Raw genomic sequence first — 16997 nt, 5'->3', positions numbered from 1 at the left:
CTACTCGCTATATGCCTTCTCATATGCCAGACCCTCCTCTTCCATCGCTTGCTCCTTCGCAGCATCACGGGCGCTTGCAAGCGAGGAGTCTACAAAATTCCAAAATCTTCCCGCTGTGTAGAGGTCAGACTCAGACTTATCTTTCTCTGCGACAACCGGACCATCCCCGTCAATGCCCCCTGAGTCGCCCACATCAGGCTCAATGTTCGCATCATCCTTATCATAATCCACATTCACATTGAGGTTCTCATTTTCCTCATCGCCATCACCACTATCAATATCTCCAGGGGCTGCATTTTCACCGGTGGTATCTTGAAAGGCATTGGCACCATCGTTGTCCTCTTCGGCATCACTGTCGAGCATGTTGCGCTCTATCTCGTCAATATCGATGCCAAGCTGCGGTCCAATTTTTTGGCGGACTTCTTTTGGGAGAGAAGATATGAGCAGGGGGGAGTAAAGAGTCTTCAGAGGAACGGTCCTGTAGTTGCCGATACCAAGTAGGTAGACACGCAAGCAGCGCCACTAGTCTCAATAGGTTACTATCTATATAATATTCATTGTGACAAAAACATACCAAAAATGCGAACCTGTTCCAATGAGCTGCATCAACTTCAATACAACCATGACCAAGGCCCCTTGCGACGTCTGTGATACAAGTGCATTTAGCAATAGACGCAGTCAACTGACAAATATCATTTCAGAAAAAAATTGTGATTGTAATTTTGAACTACACACCTTAGTTTTCATATTGCCACGGATGGTAGAGAGACACTCGCTGACAATCTTACCAAATAGTGAGGAGAGTTCCACGTCCTCAAACAGTGTCTCCGGTACTTTGAATACGTCTTGATTTTTCTTGATAAATTTCTGCCATGGTGTCAGTCCACTTCAATTTCCATTCATACCACCACAAAAAACGTACCAAGATCTGTGGGTGTGTGTCTGTCACGTACGCAGTGATGTTGGGCGAAAGCATGCATGCGACTAGACGGTTTTGAAGCGCAGACTCATTAAATGATAAGTCAGACTTGTGGGATGTACAGAGACGGCAAATAATACCTTGAAATCTTTAGAGGCCAGTAACTCTTTCAGATTGGCGAGTATTCTAAGTTTTTCTTCGCCGTCGTTCTTGAGCACAAGGGCTACAGTCCTTATGAGCATCTGGTATATCCATCTGCACTGAAGGGGCACTAAATCATGTACATTTACAGTGAGTTAAAAAAATACTCACATCAACGAACTCATGAAGACTGGTGTTTGGAACACCAACCTCCTCCGCAACTTGATTTGCATAGACTTTGAGCCATTTTGTGCTGCAAGGCGTAAGGGTAACAGGGTAACCATGACTCGCACCGGAATCCACCCTTTGGCGACACACACCAGCAGTTATAGGCTCGTCCAAGGAGCCATTGGATGATGGCGCACGCAGAATGCTGAGGGAACCTGTGGTGGTGATCTGAGCATTAGTTGAAGACAATGGCAAGTGGGATACTAGAGGTGAGTGTGCGCGACTGATATTAGTACCACGCAGTTGTGAACCACATGCCAAAGGCGGTCGAGATCCTCTGCTGCTGGCTGACATGCTCCTGCCTCGAGCGAGCAAGGCATCGTTAGGTGCAAGTAGACCATTTGCTGTCGTTTGCCTAGCTTGTGGTTGCTTGCGAGCACGCACGGGATGCTGTGAGATCATGCTGCAGACAGTGAGGGAGCAGGACAACCAATGCTGCGAGTTGGTTCAAACTCCATTGAAATCAAAAACAGCATTAATTGAGTTTATGTTAATTCAATTCAATTCACCCAATGGAGAATTGTCAACCATGGTGCACCAAGACAAGTCAGGCGAGGGGGGGGATGGTGTTAAAATTACTATTACAAGTACATATTATGTTTACGAATGGTACTTTCTTGAGGCTGCAAATCAAAGTCCCTCCATCCTGCTGTTGCTGTTGCTGCTGTTGCTGTTGCTACAGAGTGGGTTGGTGACAGATGCCAGAGAGCCTTAATGCTGCTGGGGAGTAGCAAGCGTTGCTTTCCTCCACCCGGTGCAGCACCTCTAAGGGTGAGAAGGGGATTAAGGCTTGTCGCGGTAGCGGAAGCAGGCACTGTTACTGCTGCTGTTGCTGTTGCTGTTGCTGCTGCTGCTGTTGCTGCTGCGGATGAGAGTACAGGTGCTGCGGGTGTGGGTGCGGATGAGAGTACAGGTGCTGCGGGTGTGGGTGCGGATGAGAGTGCAGGTGCTGTTGCTGGTGCTGGTACTGGTGCTGCTCCGGGTGTGGATGTAAGTGCAGGTGTGGGTGCAGATTGGAGTGCAGGCACTGTTGTTGTTGTTGCTGCTGCTGCTGCAGATATGGCCCAGATGGATTTTGGTACATGTTATAGCCTGAGTGTAGTGAGATTTTTGACGCTATAATAACGACAAAGAACTCACTGGTATATGACCTTTCTATAGCCTCATGATGGAGCTGTGAGCTCCCCGGGTGAAGATACAGAGCTGGTGGCGGCGGATCATATAACTGTGGTGGAGGAAGTTGTGAATGGTCAGGAGGGTGGTAGTACTGGGAGGGAGGGAATACTGGTGGCGGCGCAAAGTGGGCTTGATTTTGGTGATCTATAATATGAACCATTGAACCTTGCTGAGCGGATGGAAGCTGGCTAGAGGATCTGGCAATCGCTTGACCAGTCTTTGATGTTGCTGCCTTCCTTCGTGCCCCGGAAGTGGCTGCCTTTGCCTTTGATTTTGCGGCTGTCTTTGACTTGGGAGGGGCCCGATCGAAGGTGGGAGCTGCCACCAGAGGGATCTGGGTATCGTGTTCTATATGGTCATCTAGTTGGGGTGTGTCACCAGATTTTTTCGAAGCCTTCTTCTGCTTCATTTGTTGTACGGCTATTTCCCGAACCTCTGCCACATTCGTAACTCTGAGCGGTGATTCACGGAGCATCTCGGGGATTACAAGATTGATATGATCATAATTATGAATAGAGTAGGCATTGACAAAGTAGTGTGGGGTTGACTTGTGCTGAACGATAGGTTTCGTGCAAGAAGTTTCAAGCTGTTCTTGGCGCACGGGTTGCTGGACAGTGTCTTTACACTGTGAATCAACACAGTTGTGCTGGAGATTAATGATGCATATGATATCCTACAGTGCAAGGGTCAGAAACAGCACACACAATCGATTGGATCTCAAATTCACCATCGCCGTTGTGACAACCTTGTTGTCAGTCAGGTTCAGACAGGGTAGATGGACGGAAGCATGCAAAGTGTCTGCGAATGAAAAGAGCTGGAGTCCAACATGAACAACAGTGTTTGGATCCTCGGATGATATGAGGATCTCGCGAATACGTCCAACACACGTCTAACAATATCCCCGCATTAATAAGAGTCATACAGTGAGGAAATTGCTCACCTGTTCATCTGCCGCTCGACGGAAGATAACATGACTATTCAGATATGCGACGTCCCCTTCTCTCGCTACAAGTGATTTGCCTTGATAATAGGCAATGCCAGGCTGCGCAGTCTTGAGGATCTTCCAGCAATACATTTCTTTCCAGGCCACTGCATCGTTCTTGCCATTTTTCCGTGAGCGCGAAGAGAAGTCTGAGCTTTCCGGAACCTATGCGAAAAGAATTAGTAGTGATAGAGTGAGCTAGTGGGGTAGGATTACCAGGTACTGGAGTGTTGCAATTAAAGACTGATAACCCGAGTAATCGTGCTTGCTCTGGGTGTTCATCGAGATACCCTAGAATTTGCACTCCTCCCCAGACCCATTTCGAGACTTTGTTATCATACCAGTACCCGCCAGTGACAATATGCTTGATGATATCTTGATGAGCGAATACTCAGCAAGTGTCACGGCTCGGTGTTTGACGATTACTGTATACACATGACAAACGAAATACATGGTTAAAGGACTCGTATCGTTCTGTTGAAAATATCACTGCTGGTCCAAAACGCCGAATATATGCCGGGAGATGGACTAAGAAATGAAATTTGGGCTTGCTTATAATGATCTGGGCGCGCACACTGCTGTGATGTTAAGAAAATTTTGAATCGTTCGAGACAGCTTTGCCTAGAGAAGAATGAGAACTGAAGTTATTGCATATATCTGCGTAAACCTACAAGATAAGCTTCCGTATTCACAATATTTGTGTGCCAGACGAGTACGATGAGCTCTCCTATTACAGTCCATGTGTTGAGAACAGTCGAAGGGACGATATCATAAATCAAAAATGGCATCACTTGCGCCAAGCTTTTAAAATGTTTTCCTATCAGACTGCCTTTATAATGGCAGACGTAGTCTGCATTCAAGCACGGAGCATTGAGTCTGTCCTTATCAACAGACTCAAGACGGACCTGAAAGACACCCATGAGCTTTGCCTTGTCGAGCAAAAACACGGTTTGCCCTCAAAAATATTTGATGACACCAAGCAGTATTGTGTGCAGAATTTCTGTTGGAGTGTCCATGTGCATATCGAGGCCTGCTAAGAGTGTGAATGAGAGTTCAAATTCGCTAGAGTACTATACTAACCTTCCATCCCTAACAATGGGTTAATAGCGTTGTCGAGCTTGTTGCCTTGCAAAAGTTCTGCGAACTCTTTCTCGAGGACAGCTGCAACTTCAGCTTCAGGCATTGCCTGGGTGCCAGCTGCACGCTTTCGAAGTTTCTTCCTGAGTTCTACTAACACATTGAGGATTGAACCAGAAGCGGAATCACGAACACCAGTCAACGATACTAAATTATTGATCTTCTCTGACACTCCTGACTTCAATGCGATCTCGAACTGTTTTCGGATCTCTGCCGTCGTATTTTCAGGAGTTCGTAGATTGCCTGACTGCAGGCACAATATTAGCTATTAGAATGTAGTTCAAATGTATTCCTACCATAAAAAGGCTTCTGTACCCGTCACCAGACACCTTATGCTCTTTCATCCTGCCAATATCACAAGTCCTGCAAAAGTAATTGCAGTTTAAGCCGGCATGGCTACATTCTTCTGCTTGCATGGGGTTGTCTCCAGCAAGGAAAAGCGCGTACGGAACCAACATAACCTCTTCATTGTATTTGCAATCCCAGGCGATTATACCTGATTCAGCAGTGTTACTGCATATGTCAGAGCTTCGACTTCAGCAGATCGAGGAAACAATGTACCATATAGATTCTTTCATGGCTCGCATAAGTTCCATGGGAGCAGCATGCGGTGATGATGTGACAAATCGCACAAAAAATTCCTTCTCGAGCATCTCGCGCGGTAGGTTGGCGTTTGACATATAAATTGCATGGTGTTTGTTCCATTGCTTTGAGACATTGCCAGAAACATCATCCATAAAAATGAGGAGGGGAACTGTATGGACCATCCGGCCGTTAGACTTCACACGCAGTGGATTCGGAGCAAGAGATGCATATTTTACTGATGAAGCTGTTATATTGTATAAGTAGCGAGTCACTGATGCGACAGATGTAAATCAACGCACGTGTAAGGCCACAGTCAAGCTTGCCTGGAATTGCGGCAATCTCTTCAAACGATCGCATAAACATGGATGTCGGAATGATCTCTTGTTGCTCGTTAATGTTAAATCCAGCCTTAATATAGTGAGGACTTCGTTTATCTGGATATATTTACAACCAGAAGACGTACCTCTGTTTGTTCAACCACCCGACCAAGTGCATATAATGCCTTGTCATCTGACTGCTCGGATGGGTCAGAGTCGTCGTCACTCGAATCTGCAGGCAGCGAGGCATGAAAGAAGTGTTCCGGTATAAAATACCCTCCAGAATCATCCTGTAATAGTTCACCTGTGAAATAAATCATTCCATCCACACGAGCTGCGGGCAGTGAGGGCAGATCAAGCAACATCTTCTTGCCATTGAATACTTGCGACATTCCCTCCCCGCTATCTTCTGGATAGTTTTGCATTGCAAAATGAGTCAGCGGATTTCCATAATCCTAAATCGTAGTGTCACAGTTGCTGTTGCATACAAACACGCTAGACATACCTTTGTGATCGATTTGCAACATCATTGATGTAAAATACATTCCCAGATCGAGCTGTCACCTTCTCCGTCGGATCGCCAACAAGACTATCCAGATATTTATGGGATTTCTTGATGGCGCCACGTGAGGGGACATCTCGAGCGCTGAGCTCTTGTGCCCAACTGAGGACTGCCCTCTTCTGGGCATCAGAAAATGGGAGACACGGAGAGCCGAAAAGGAGGGAGGTCACGAAATGCTTAATGCAAATTTAAGTGCTACAATATTGCTAACACAAAGAGAAACAAACCGATTTTGATGGCCAGGGATATGTGGGATTGTCCAGCGAAACTGTGTCCTTGATGTTCGTTCTTTCGTAGATATCATCTAGTTGTATGTTAGATTATAAGGCCTGCAAAAAGAAATCATAAAGTCACTCACCAGGGAGCTCTATCCCAAAATCAGGTGTACTGTCATCAGAAAGGTCTCGCTCGTCGTTGATTGGGGCAAGTGGCGTCGAGAAGGGTACTTCTCCTGAAGCAATGATCACCTTGAGTTCTGCGAACAAGTCCAAAGGGCCTTCGTCGAACTCAAACATGCAGTCGCCGATCGTTTTATTCAGAAGCTCAGATAAATCAAGTTCAGATTCGGAGGGCCCATTATCTGCCACTGACACAGGTGCCGTGTATGGTAGCGAGTCGAGCGAGTCGTTAGGTAGCGCATCATAGAGATCCATGTCCATTGGAGAGTCGGCATTGGTATCAAAGAAGTCATCGGCGCCAACGAAATCATTAGTATGGGCCTGGACAACTTTTCAATGCTGCTCAGAACGTTTTCTTTGAGCATGACAGACATGAACACCTTGTATGATGTGTTTGTATATATGTCGAAACTCCATCAAACGATGATTGCCATCCTTGAGAGGGCACACCATGCATTGGACACACTTTTGAGTGCTATCGGAATATTGAAGGACTGCAGCATTAAGTCAGTAGAACATTCATACCACGAAATGAAAGAAAATGCACCAATACCATCAACTAAGTCTCTGTTATTCAGTGTCATACCAAACTGATCTAACAGTTATAAGTCTCGATTCAGTGACTTGACGCTCAATCCTCCAAGTCTGCGCTGATGCGTATGATCACGTGAGCTTCCACCTTTGAAATCAACAAGTCTGAAGTCCCACGACGCAATATCTCCAATCAACAACTCAGTCTTCATCAACTCTCCACAATGACCAATGAAATCACCCACTTTGCGACCATTATCACTCCAGAGGGCCATTTTGATAATTCTGATGGTGCACCGTGGCAGTGCGTCCTCCTTACAATGTGTTTTTCAGGCAGGCTCCCAAGGCAGACAATTCAGCGAACAAAAATTGTAAGTACTTGTTGTTGCCGTCAACACGCTTGCTCATTGTTATGTATGATAGCCTGTCCATATTTCAGTTGCTATTGCTGAAGAATATGGGCCATTTACCTCCCTGGTTATGGAAGCTATATCAGTGGATCTTTGCTCTACTCGTTCGAATTCACCATTAATGGATGATGTGAGTTCTGAATTCTGTACTGAATATTTTTAGATCTTACTTTGCGCAGTCAACTCCCAGTCAAGCCAACAACAATACTTCCCCCCAAGAGGATGTCAGTATCCCATTTCTCCCACTTCGAGGAACCTTCGACTATGCTAATCCGATGGAATGGGCCGTGCTATCGAAGGATATCGAAGGATGGTTGGTGACCGAAGTAGATAACAGGTCTCAATTATGGACATGGGGATGTGATGCTTTCTGGCTCACATTTGTCGCAGCATACCCTTTATTTCCCAGAGGCAAATGGCCAATGTGGGACCCTCGCGTTCCTTTGGAGGGGACATTTATTCAGGAGTGGTTGGGATGGTCGAGTGATATTGACGCCATGCAACTACGGGGGAATCATTCTCTCCTGACTCTACTCAGTGTACTGTGGGCCAAATTCAACAAACATACTGCGCTCTTTTACCCTTTCCCTCTCCTTGCTGTCGACCGACTCTAGGTCACTTCTGTTTGTGTGCTGATATGAATTTGTTGATTAGCTATTAGTCTGCATTGTATGTATACTACTTACTGTGCCAATGATAGCATTGTTTTATGCTTCCGAGTCAGCGTGATTCTGCCGCAGAGACGCTTTTCATCGCCCAAGATTGTGATCTAGATAGTCCGTCTGTCGGTGCTGTCTTGGATGCAGCGCAATATGTACTGATAGATGTGGGATCAGCCATACAGGCTGCTTAGATATTAGCACCAGCTGGGTTACAGGCAAACTCAATCTAACGCGGAGTCGCCCGCTAAGTAAGAATAACTCCACCATAGGAGGCCGGAGCCTGAAAAAAAGGATTGGTGCAATCCTTTAGAACAACATGAAAGACGCATTGACCATGACAAACATGACCAAATGTCGAACACGCCCACTAGGAGTGGAAGATATTTGAGTAAGACTCAAACAAGAACACGTCGCTCGCAACGACGCTAGTTATCACGCGACCCATTAGCTTAGTGTAAATAAAATTAAACCCAAATCACAGGTCTGATTTTCGACTGTTCTACATGACTGACCTTGGATATGTCCTATATATGCACCGCAAAGGGTGTATACTGGCCCCGATTTGGACGGATTTTCAGCTGTAACCACGTCATCAGCCAGGATCGGGATAAAACCTTTCATAGACACCGCATATGTACCCTATGTAGGTTAAATTTATTATTTGTGTGGTAAGGCTGCAATCGAACCAGTATTTAGCATGTTGCTATGTGTTTTATATAACTTTCGCACCACCTCGGTTTGGGCCAAAGCGGCACTTGGCGGTGTAGGCCCCCCGCGATTATTTATTCGACTTCTTCTTTTTTTTATAAAAAATCCATTTATTGTCCGTTTGGATTTATTATCGCACTTGTGAGTTGGAGCTCAGTACAAACACAATTTGGCACACAACTAATTAATACAAAGTATCTGTTCAAGGTACCACTAACCTGGGACTGAGACCAGCTTTTCGAAATATGTAACCAATGTGGAAGGTATTCTGTGGCGATGGTGCTTCAATTGCATATCCCACACTAAGGAACTTGGGATGAGGACAGGGAAAAGGAAACATGGGTGGAGGTGCGGCAACGCTCGAACGCGAGTCATTCACTCAGTGTCCCCGGAGCCGGAGAGGACTATATCGTTCAATATCAGGCGAGTGCACATTGGCAAGGTTTGCAGCTCCGCCTCTGCCAATTGAGTGTCTGATAAGGGGATCATAAGCTTGTAAATTCAAGACCGCAAGCGATGTAGCACGCATACCTCACTTGAGCATGAGCATGCTTCTTTCTTTCCTCTTCGTCCATATTGTCGACGCTGGTGGCAGCTCCGTATTGAATATTCCCTACTCCGCCTCGTCCCGTGGAACAAATCATTGGATCACGAGAACGAGAACGAGAGCGGGAGCTTGATATGTTACCAAGACCGCCTCTTCCAGAAGAATGCTAAGATGTATTGGGCTTGCATCAACGTTGCGGGACATGATATCAGAAGGACATACAACGGGTTGGATTCAGCGTGGTGCGTCTTGACCCGCTGTTCATATTCTACCTGAACCACAGCATGCTAGTTAAGGGTAGTTACGGTCTGAGGTTGGTCTCTTACCAATTCCTGAGAAGGGGAGCGTATATTACCCGCTCCACCCCTACCCACCGAGAACATCTGCGTCTACCAAGAGCCATGTGAGTAATCATCTTAGAAAGAAAGATGTGCAACATACCCTGTCAGCATGCGCAAGTGGCTCCCGCCCACGAGTCAAATCAGAATCATCCGGACCATCGACGGAACGAGAATCACTTGAGATGGAAGAGCGTCGAATGTTACCCACACCGCCTCTACCTGAAGATTGCTAGCGCACGAAAGGATTATGGGATGTATTTTAGCAAATACGACTGCACTTACAAATGCATCGCGTCCCCGAGATACAGACCTCTCGTCGCCACTTGAATCTGCCATGAGTGCAAATTAGCTTCTGCAGCGAGAAATGATGGTGATGGAAAGATGAAAGAGAGTGGAATAAAGCTAGGAAGGAAGATGGCTATAAAAGGGACGGGAGATATGCAGCTACGGTTGTGCACGAGGTCGGATCCTGCACGAACTTTACCTACTATGACGCTCAAACAGGAAGACAACTTTTCCTGGGAGATAAGAAGAAACTGAAAGAGGCAGCCAAGGCCAGAGAAATGAAGAGTCAATGCGCAGTCGTGTAATTGCCCTTATTAGAGTTTTCATCTAAGCCATCTCTCCAAACTGGCGCTCATCTTTCTTCCGAATAGAACACATGCAAAACAGAAAACTCACTTGTTTCGTTCACCAACGTCGCCCTATCACCGCTGCCATGCGTAGACAACTGACTCAGCCTCTGCTGTGGAAATGACTTTGAAATGGAGATTTTTCACGAGTCTCCAGACATGTTGTTTGGCCGCTTATCGAATCTGCCAACAATCAAAGATTTATAGACCAACCATATATATCACTATTACGGGAATCGTGTCGAATTGTGTCGATATCGAGGGAGGATGTATACGTGTAAACCACCTTGCATGCGTTGCATGATGTCGATCATGTGAGTATACTTGCGCTCCAGTTCGACCATGTGGCGCTTGGAGGTCAACCAGAGTGACCAGTCCCCTACTTATCACTCGTCCGAAAATTCTCGGTTCCAACTTCCCAGGAGTTGCGTCACTGCAAGGTACGGGCATCGATATCGCTCCTTCAGGCTTCATAATGCAAGACCCCGATCCAGCTTCGTCTATCGCACAATTGATGAGGTCGGACAACCTGTGATTGGGCTGGGCCGAGCATTAGCTCGGTCGGACGCTGCCGCTCGGGTGGGCGGGAGAACTCGACATGCGGGCTGATTGAACGACCATTATGAGTGAAGATATACGAATCTATCAATTACGGACCAGATCTAGAGAAATTGAGCACGGGTATTTAAAATATCAAAGAACGAGGTGATACGATGGAAATTATACTTGGGGCAAAATTATGAGAGCGAGCGGATCGTATGGTGCAGCTATGAAGGGAAGCGGGAACAAGAAGGAAAAAGGCTTGGCCGCTTGCCGCTCAGCTGGGCCGGTTCCTTCCGAGGAACCGGCACCTTCCCTATTTTTGTTGGTTCCTATTCATGTACGTTCTGATTCAGCTCAACACCCTCGTTCATTCGATCGTGTAGTCCTAATTCTAACTTATCCAAACGTCTACTGTAACTGTTCACACCGCTTGAATCACAAACATGCCAGGCTCACCATCCGATCGCGCTCTGCCCCCACTTCTGTTTCACGACAGCGAATCTCAAGACCCACGGACATCTATTACACTTCATTTTTTACTTCTGCCTACGAGGAACCTCCAACACTTGGTTTTTTCTCTCACCTAGATGCACCTTCCTCCCAAGTTGCCAACCCGCACGATATTGCACCCTACTTCAACGCGATCCCACGTCTCGCTCTGGCCTGATTTTTGACAACTTCGGTTTCATGGATGCATAGTACCGTGACCTCAGCACACCCGCGACCATTTATTCGACTTGCGTCGCACTTGTGAGCTGGAGCTCAGTACAGACATAAATTGGCACACAACTAATTAATACAAAATATCTGTTAAAGGTACCAACTAGGACGAACTGTTCGAAATATGTGACCAATATAGAAGGTATTCTGTAGCGAGGGTGCTTTGATTGCATATCCCGCGCTAAGGAACTTGGGATGAGGACGGGGAAGAAGGAACATGGGTAAAGGTACGGCGATGCTCGAGCGCGGGTCATTCTTCCCGGGACTCGGGATCCCTGGAGCCATGGCTGGAGGGGTGGGATACCTTGTTCCACAGAGCAGCAATTCCATGTTTCTCTTTGGCATCGCGGGAAGGTGTCCGTCCACTTGGGTCGCGCGACGCGGAGCGGGAGCGTATGTTGCCAGCCCCACCGCGCCCAGTAGACTCAAATTCAGCGTGATGATGGACTACACGTTCAATATCAGGCGAGTGCACATTGGTAAGGTTTGCAGCTCCGCCTCTGCCAGTCGAGTGTCTGATAAGGGGATCATAAGTTTGTGAGTTCAAGATCACAAGCGAATGCAGCACACATACATCGCTTGAGCATGAGCAAGAGCATGCTTCTTTCTTTCCTCTTCGTCCATACTGTCGATGCTGGGAACAGCTCCATGTTGAATGTTGCCTACCCCGCCTCGTCCCGTGGAATGCACTAATGGACCACGAGAACGAGAGCGGGAGCTTGATATGTTACCAAGACCGCCTCTTCCAGAAGAAAGCTAAGATGTATTGGGCTTGCATCAATGTTGCGGGACATGACATCAGACGGACATACAATCGAATTGGATTCAGCGTGGTGCTTCTTGACCTGTTGTTCATATTCTGCCTGAACCGCAGCATGCTCGTTAAGGATAGTTACGGTCTGGGAGTGGTCTCTTACCAAGTCCTGAGAAGGGGAGCGCATATTACCCGCTCCACCCCTACCCACCGAGAACATATGCATCTACCAAGAACCATGTGAGTAAGCATCTTAGAGGATCGAAATATGTGCAACATACCCTGTCAGGGTGCACAGCTTGCTCCCGCCCACGAGCTGAATCAGGACCATCGACGGGACGAGGATCACTTGAGATTGAAGAGGATCGAATGTTACCTATACCGTCTCCACCCGAGGATTGCTAACGCGCAAAAGCATTATGAGATGTATTCTGCGAATACGACTGCACTTACAAGTGATTCACGTCCCCGAGATACAGACCTGCTCTCGACGTTAATTGAATCTGCCATGAGCACAAATTAGCTTCTGCAGCGAGAAACGATGGTGATGGAAATATGAAAGAGAGTAGAGAGAGTCAAGCTACACAGGAAGACAGCCATAAAAGGGGTCCAAGAGACGGTGGCAGGGGAAATATGTGTCATTGCAGCTACAGCTGTCCACGAGGTCGGATCCTGTACAAACTTTGCCTGCGATGACGGACTGACAGCGAGACAGGTTCCCCTGAGGCTGGGAGATAAGAAACCCAAAGAGGCCACCAAGGCACGAGAACTGAAGTCAATGTGCTGGTCGTGTAATAGCCCTTTATTAGAGTTATCATCTCTCCAAACTAGCGCTCAGCGCTCATCTTTCTTCCGAATACAACACATATGTAAAACAGAAACTCACTTGCTTCGTTCACTAATGTCGCCACATCATCTCTGTCATGCGTAGGCACCTGATTCAGCCTCTGCTGTGGTAATGACTTTGAGTCTCCAGACATGTTCTGTTTATCGAATCTGCCAACAATCGAAGATTTATTGACCGACTATATCACTATCACGGGAGTTGTGTCGAATTGTGTTGATATCGAGGGAGGATGAGTACCAGTCGGGGTGTATGCATATGGCGTTATATACATGATTTCCGGATCCAATGTGTTGTACATTGCAAGTACTGTGACTCATCAACGACGTTACGGTCGGATCTCTGTCCAAGAGCCAACGGCGGCCCGCCCACCGCCTCCTGTCACAACGGATCTGGTTCTGTACCGACGGGCCTTGTCTGGATTTCCTCCAAACAAGTACTCGTACCACTTACACACATGTTGGCCATTCTGCCATTGATTGGTTTGTCGACCGTGACTCACACCAACAGCGACGCCGCTGCCAGCACCAAGTTCAAGAGGACTGATCTGAGACCCCGAAAACGAATATGACACCGCCAAGGCACCACATACGTAATACGTACAGCATCGGCAGCAACTTTCGAAATGAATCTCAATCATCGAGCATCATCGATTCCACCTTCAACGTCATCAATGATCACTTTGTAGTTACTCGCGATTTCATCGTACCTTGAAGTGACGCAGCTTCCTGGAACCGGACGAGTAACAAGGTACCATGCAGTCAATCAATTCACAAATTCGGACAAGAGGGGACGGTATTAGACTTCAGCCATGTGATATTCCCCGGTTAATAACTGTTCGCTTCCTGGAGGTCGAGCAAAGTCATTTTTGGACAGTTCATATGTCCGATCAACGAGACCTCCGAGGATTTCCACGGGATGATAATTTCCACTAAGAGACAACCACGTTGCAAAACTTCAACGCCTACAAAGTCATACAAACTAAGAGAAAGCGCCATTAATTCATAATACAAGTGAGTAAGCTTAACGAGAGCAAGTTGCAAATGACGACGATCTACACCTTGGAAATTGTGAGTGCTAAAGCGACATGTTAGAATATGAAATGTACGGACCTCCCAAAGCTCCTGATCACGCGACCTCCATCCTCGTACCCGCCTCTACCTCCAGAACCTTTAGATGCGTCAGACCACATGCCCCGCGGACCCAGTCGCGTACGAGGCGGTATTTTCGTGTTTCCGTGCATCCAGGAACGTCACACTGTGGTTTCTCCTTCGGCAGAGGTGGCTGTGGCGCCAGCAAAGTGCCGGAAAGGACAGAGATGGGCACGCCTAATGTGAGGTGCATCTTGCCCTGAGCAACATCCTCCTGTGACATAGTAGACGAATCCGCCAATGGTCGTGTGCTGGACACCCACCGCCAAGTAGTCGGTAGGACGACCTCCTTCTCCTCCTGCTCGACCTCACGCTCACCTTCGGATGCACTGGCCTCTGCGGTGGAAAGCGCGCTGCGCTTGGCTTTAGACTTGGACTGCTTTTTGAGGAGGCGGTTGATAGTCTCTGCCTGCAGAGGTGGAGTCGTACATAGTAGGGGATGACAGATAGAATGCCGGATATGGCGCGTGAAGTGACGAAAAATGTTCAGTGCCCTCCTACATGTAGTAAATATATCCGACGAACCTTCTCGTCCTCGAGCTTTTTCTCGGTGAGATTGCGACGTTTTCGTGCCGTCTCTTCGCGTCGAAGTGCGAGCTCGCTCTCTGTGAGCTGTTTCTTCTTTCGAGAGGATTCGCCAGTGGCTGTCAATGAAGGTTAGCGTTCGGCGGGAAGGAAAACAAAATGTGTAAAAATGGCAATATATGGGATGCGAACATAACAACCCGTCAGAGAAATGACAAGCTTTAGGAACTCGAAGGGAGAATAAAGGAGACAAGAAGGGAGCATACATAGAGATACATGCGAAGAGCCTACAACACTCGCAAGAACCGCCTGGCGGGAAGTCATCGGGCGCGTAGAACCCACCGCCTCCCCTTCGTCATCTTCATCTTCTGACTCTACGTCGATATCTACGCGTCATAAGCCCAGCAATCAGTCGCGCGCGCGAGGAGAGACCACGCAGAACACACCACCAGAACGCCCACGCGATCCAGTATCTTCAGTGCTAGGCACGCTCGGTAGCTTGAGTTTGATCTTAAGACGAGGCTGCTTGGGCGGAGACGGAGGAGGAGAAACCTCCTCAGACTCCGGAGCATCCTGAGCGCATAGAATCAGTATGCTAATAACCAGAAGTAAATGATATCAACACACCTCTTGTTCAGCTTCAGCTTCCTCTTCCTCCTCCTCAGGCTCTAATTTCTCCTCCTCCCCTTCATTCTCATCATTTTCATCCTGAAGCTTCTGATTCACCTCATCGATCTCCATCTCCGCGTCAGAGCCCGAATCCGACATTTGCATATCTGCTTGTAATAGTAATAGTCAGCGAGCAGACACAATATATTTATATTTAGTCGAGGTGTGGGAGCGGGAAAGCGGGAGAAAGACGGTCATGAATAACTTGGACAGACCTGAACCGTTGTATTCGTCGTCATCGTCGTTGGACACGCTTCTGACGACTCTCCTCATGTTGCATTGATCTGAAGAAATTTGAAACCCAGATACCTTACACAGGACATACAAGCAGTGACATCGTTCAATTTGAATTTCTCAATTGACCACCCATTACGTGATGGCATGCTCAACTCATTCCATTCGTCTGGGAGTGTCGCTTAGAGGAACTCGTGAGTCGTCAGCACAGCGATAACTTGATTGTAGGTCTCGATCGAAGGACCACAGGTGGCAGCTTGACCCTGCTCCACTGTAACCGAATCTCGACAATCCCATATACCTGAGATTGCACCTGCCGATAGCACTTTATTGTCATCTGAAGAAGCCTCTGACATCTTAGAACTCCGGCGTTGCAATCCTTGTGCATTATACCAACACAGGCTAGCTTCAATCTCCGCAACCTCCGAGTGATAGCTCAAAATGCGGTCGCTGGTTCGGAATGTGATGATGCATGATGCACAACAGTTCACTTCATCAAGCATCATGCATATGGTCGGGTCCAACTTATTTGCTTCCCACTTACATGCACCGCCTCCTGGTTTCATCTCACTACCACTACGTACTCTCCAGCAAATAATGACGTCCGTGCTACGTATTCAACCAAAAAAAAACGCTACATCTTCCCACTAGTAAGTGATGTAAACAATGTGTCCTGAGTTCAAGTCAGACTTGTCTTTTTACTCCTTTCGTCAAGATCTCGAAACGTTTTTGCCTCGCGCTCAGGTAGTGTCGCTTGCGCCCAGAACGACATGCATACAAGCCATAAAGATAGACGCCACGATTTCTCACAGTACAACCTCGCTTGAACCTCAAGGCCTCACCGGCTCCGGTCACCTGCAATTGCGGTCCAATTCAATTCACGAAATCCACTACAGGCCTCCCAGAATCAACCGAAGATAAGTACTGCAGGACAGAACTAACCATAAGTACTAGTGACTAGATCTAAGATCATGATGAGGTTTGGATTCGGACGCCATCCATGATTACACCAACGTGGCAGCTGCAGGGCACTAGCATAGAAGCAATGCAGTTTGGGCATTCATTAATGCTTTCGGCCGTTCTTGGATCACTCAAGTACTCAGGCGCTTTGCAAATTTAGTTAGTGGGTATGAAGGCTTTATAGTACTATTTAATACGCGCAATCAGCTGTTTTTAAACCTGCTCACTCCTGTTGACCATTCGATTCAGCGCAACGCTGCAGACGTCCATTTGTACTAACAGCAGGCTCATTACTGGCATGGGTAACATCTCGTCAGTAAA

General features: G+C 47.3%; 6 protein-coding genes across 6 annotated transcripts; 1 reads left to right on the top strand and 5 right to left on the bottom strand.

Annotated features, from left to right (window-relative positions):
• Positions 1-1690, bottom strand: DFJ58DRAFT_736621 (uncharacterized protein; the record flags this gene model as incomplete). Its single annotated transcript, XM_041386818.1, has 6 exons — positions 1-522; positions 575-682; positions 736-867; positions 923-1006; positions 1060-1179; positions 1232-1690. 6 exons carry the CDS (start codon positions 1688-1690, stop codon positions 1-3), a joined length of 1425 nt encoding a protein of 474 aa, XP_041235594.1.
• Positions 1691-2032: 342 nt separating this feature from the next.
• On the bottom strand, positions 2033-6706 carry DFJ58DRAFT_872039 (uncharacterized protein; the record flags this gene model as incomplete). Its single annotated transcript, XM_041394335.1, has 18 exons — positions 2033-2380; positions 2429-3137; positions 3192-3353; positions 3405-3506; positions 3538-3611; positions 3663-3836; positions 3873-3997; positions 4021-4067; positions 4118-4401; positions 4423-4476; positions 4527-4830; positions 4880-5096; positions 5145-5439; positions 5468-5576; positions 5632-5940; positions 6011-6223; positions 6275-6351; positions 6406-6706. 18 exons carry the CDS (start codon positions 6704-6706, stop codon positions 2106-2108), a joined length of 3831 nt encoding a protein of 1276 aa, XP_041235593.1. The 3' UTR covers positions 2033-2105.
• A 494-nt stretch (positions 6707-7200) lies between these two features.
• DFJ58DRAFT_736618 (uncharacterized protein) lies at positions 7201-8000 on the top strand (the record flags this gene model as incomplete). Its single annotated transcript, XM_041386817.1, has 3 exons — positions 7201-7347; positions 7400-7516; positions 7566-8000. The coding sequence occupies 3 exons, from the start codon at positions 7201-7203 to the stop codon at positions 7998-8000; spliced, it is 699 nt and encodes a 232-aa protein (XP_041235592.1).
• Positions 8001-9135: 1135 nt separating this feature from the next.
• Positions 9136-10313, bottom strand: DFJ58DRAFT_872035 (uncharacterized protein; the record flags this gene model as incomplete). Its single annotated transcript, XM_041394334.1, has 6 exons — positions 9927-10313; positions 9745-9873; positions 9630-9692; positions 9526-9575; positions 9288-9455; positions 9136-9229 (listed from the first exon to the last, which is right to left on the bottom strand). The coding sequence occupies exons 1-6, from the start codon at positions 9978-9980 to the stop codon at positions 9136-9138; spliced, it is 558 nt and encodes a 185-aa protein (XP_041235591.1). The 5' UTR covers positions 9981-10313.
• A 1476-nt stretch (positions 10314-11789) lies between these two features.
• On the bottom strand, positions 11790-12803 carry DFJ58DRAFT_736616 (uncharacterized protein; the record flags this gene model as incomplete). The annotated part of the gene is made up of 5 exons (XM_041386816.1): positions 11790-12054; positions 12114-12295; positions 12352-12519; positions 12575-12694; positions 12747-12803. The coding sequence occupies 5 exons, from the start codon at positions 12801-12803 to the stop codon at positions 11790-11792; spliced, it is 792 nt and encodes a 263-aa protein (XP_041235590.1).
• A 1213-nt stretch (positions 12804-14016) lies between these two features.
• On the bottom strand, positions 14017-15801 carry DFJ58DRAFT_823860 (PAPA-1-like conserved region-domain-containing protein). Its single transcript, XM_041392136.1, has 7 exons — positions 15698-15801; positions 15441-15589; positions 15260-15386; positions 15080-15199; positions 14814-14932; positions 14250-14697; positions 14017-14197 (listed from the first exon to the last, which is right to left on the bottom strand). The coding sequence occupies exons 1-6, from the start codon at positions 15753-15755 to the stop codon at positions 14266-14268; spliced, it is 1005 nt and encodes a 334-aa protein (XP_041235589.1). The 5' UTR covers positions 15756-15801; the 3' UTR covers positions 14017-14197; positions 14250-14265.
• Between the last annotated feature and the right edge of the window lie 1196 nt (positions 15802-16997).

This window comes from Suillus subalutaceus, assembly GCF_016647625.1.
Source record: "Suillus subalutaceus strain FC151 chromosome Unknown DFJ58scaffold_281, whole genome shotgun sequence".
Taxonomy (NCBI): Eukaryota; Fungi; Basidiomycota; class Agaricomycetes; order Boletales; family Suillaceae; genus Suillus; species Suillus subalutaceus.
This window is presented reverse-complemented; position numbering and strand designations above follow the sequence as displayed.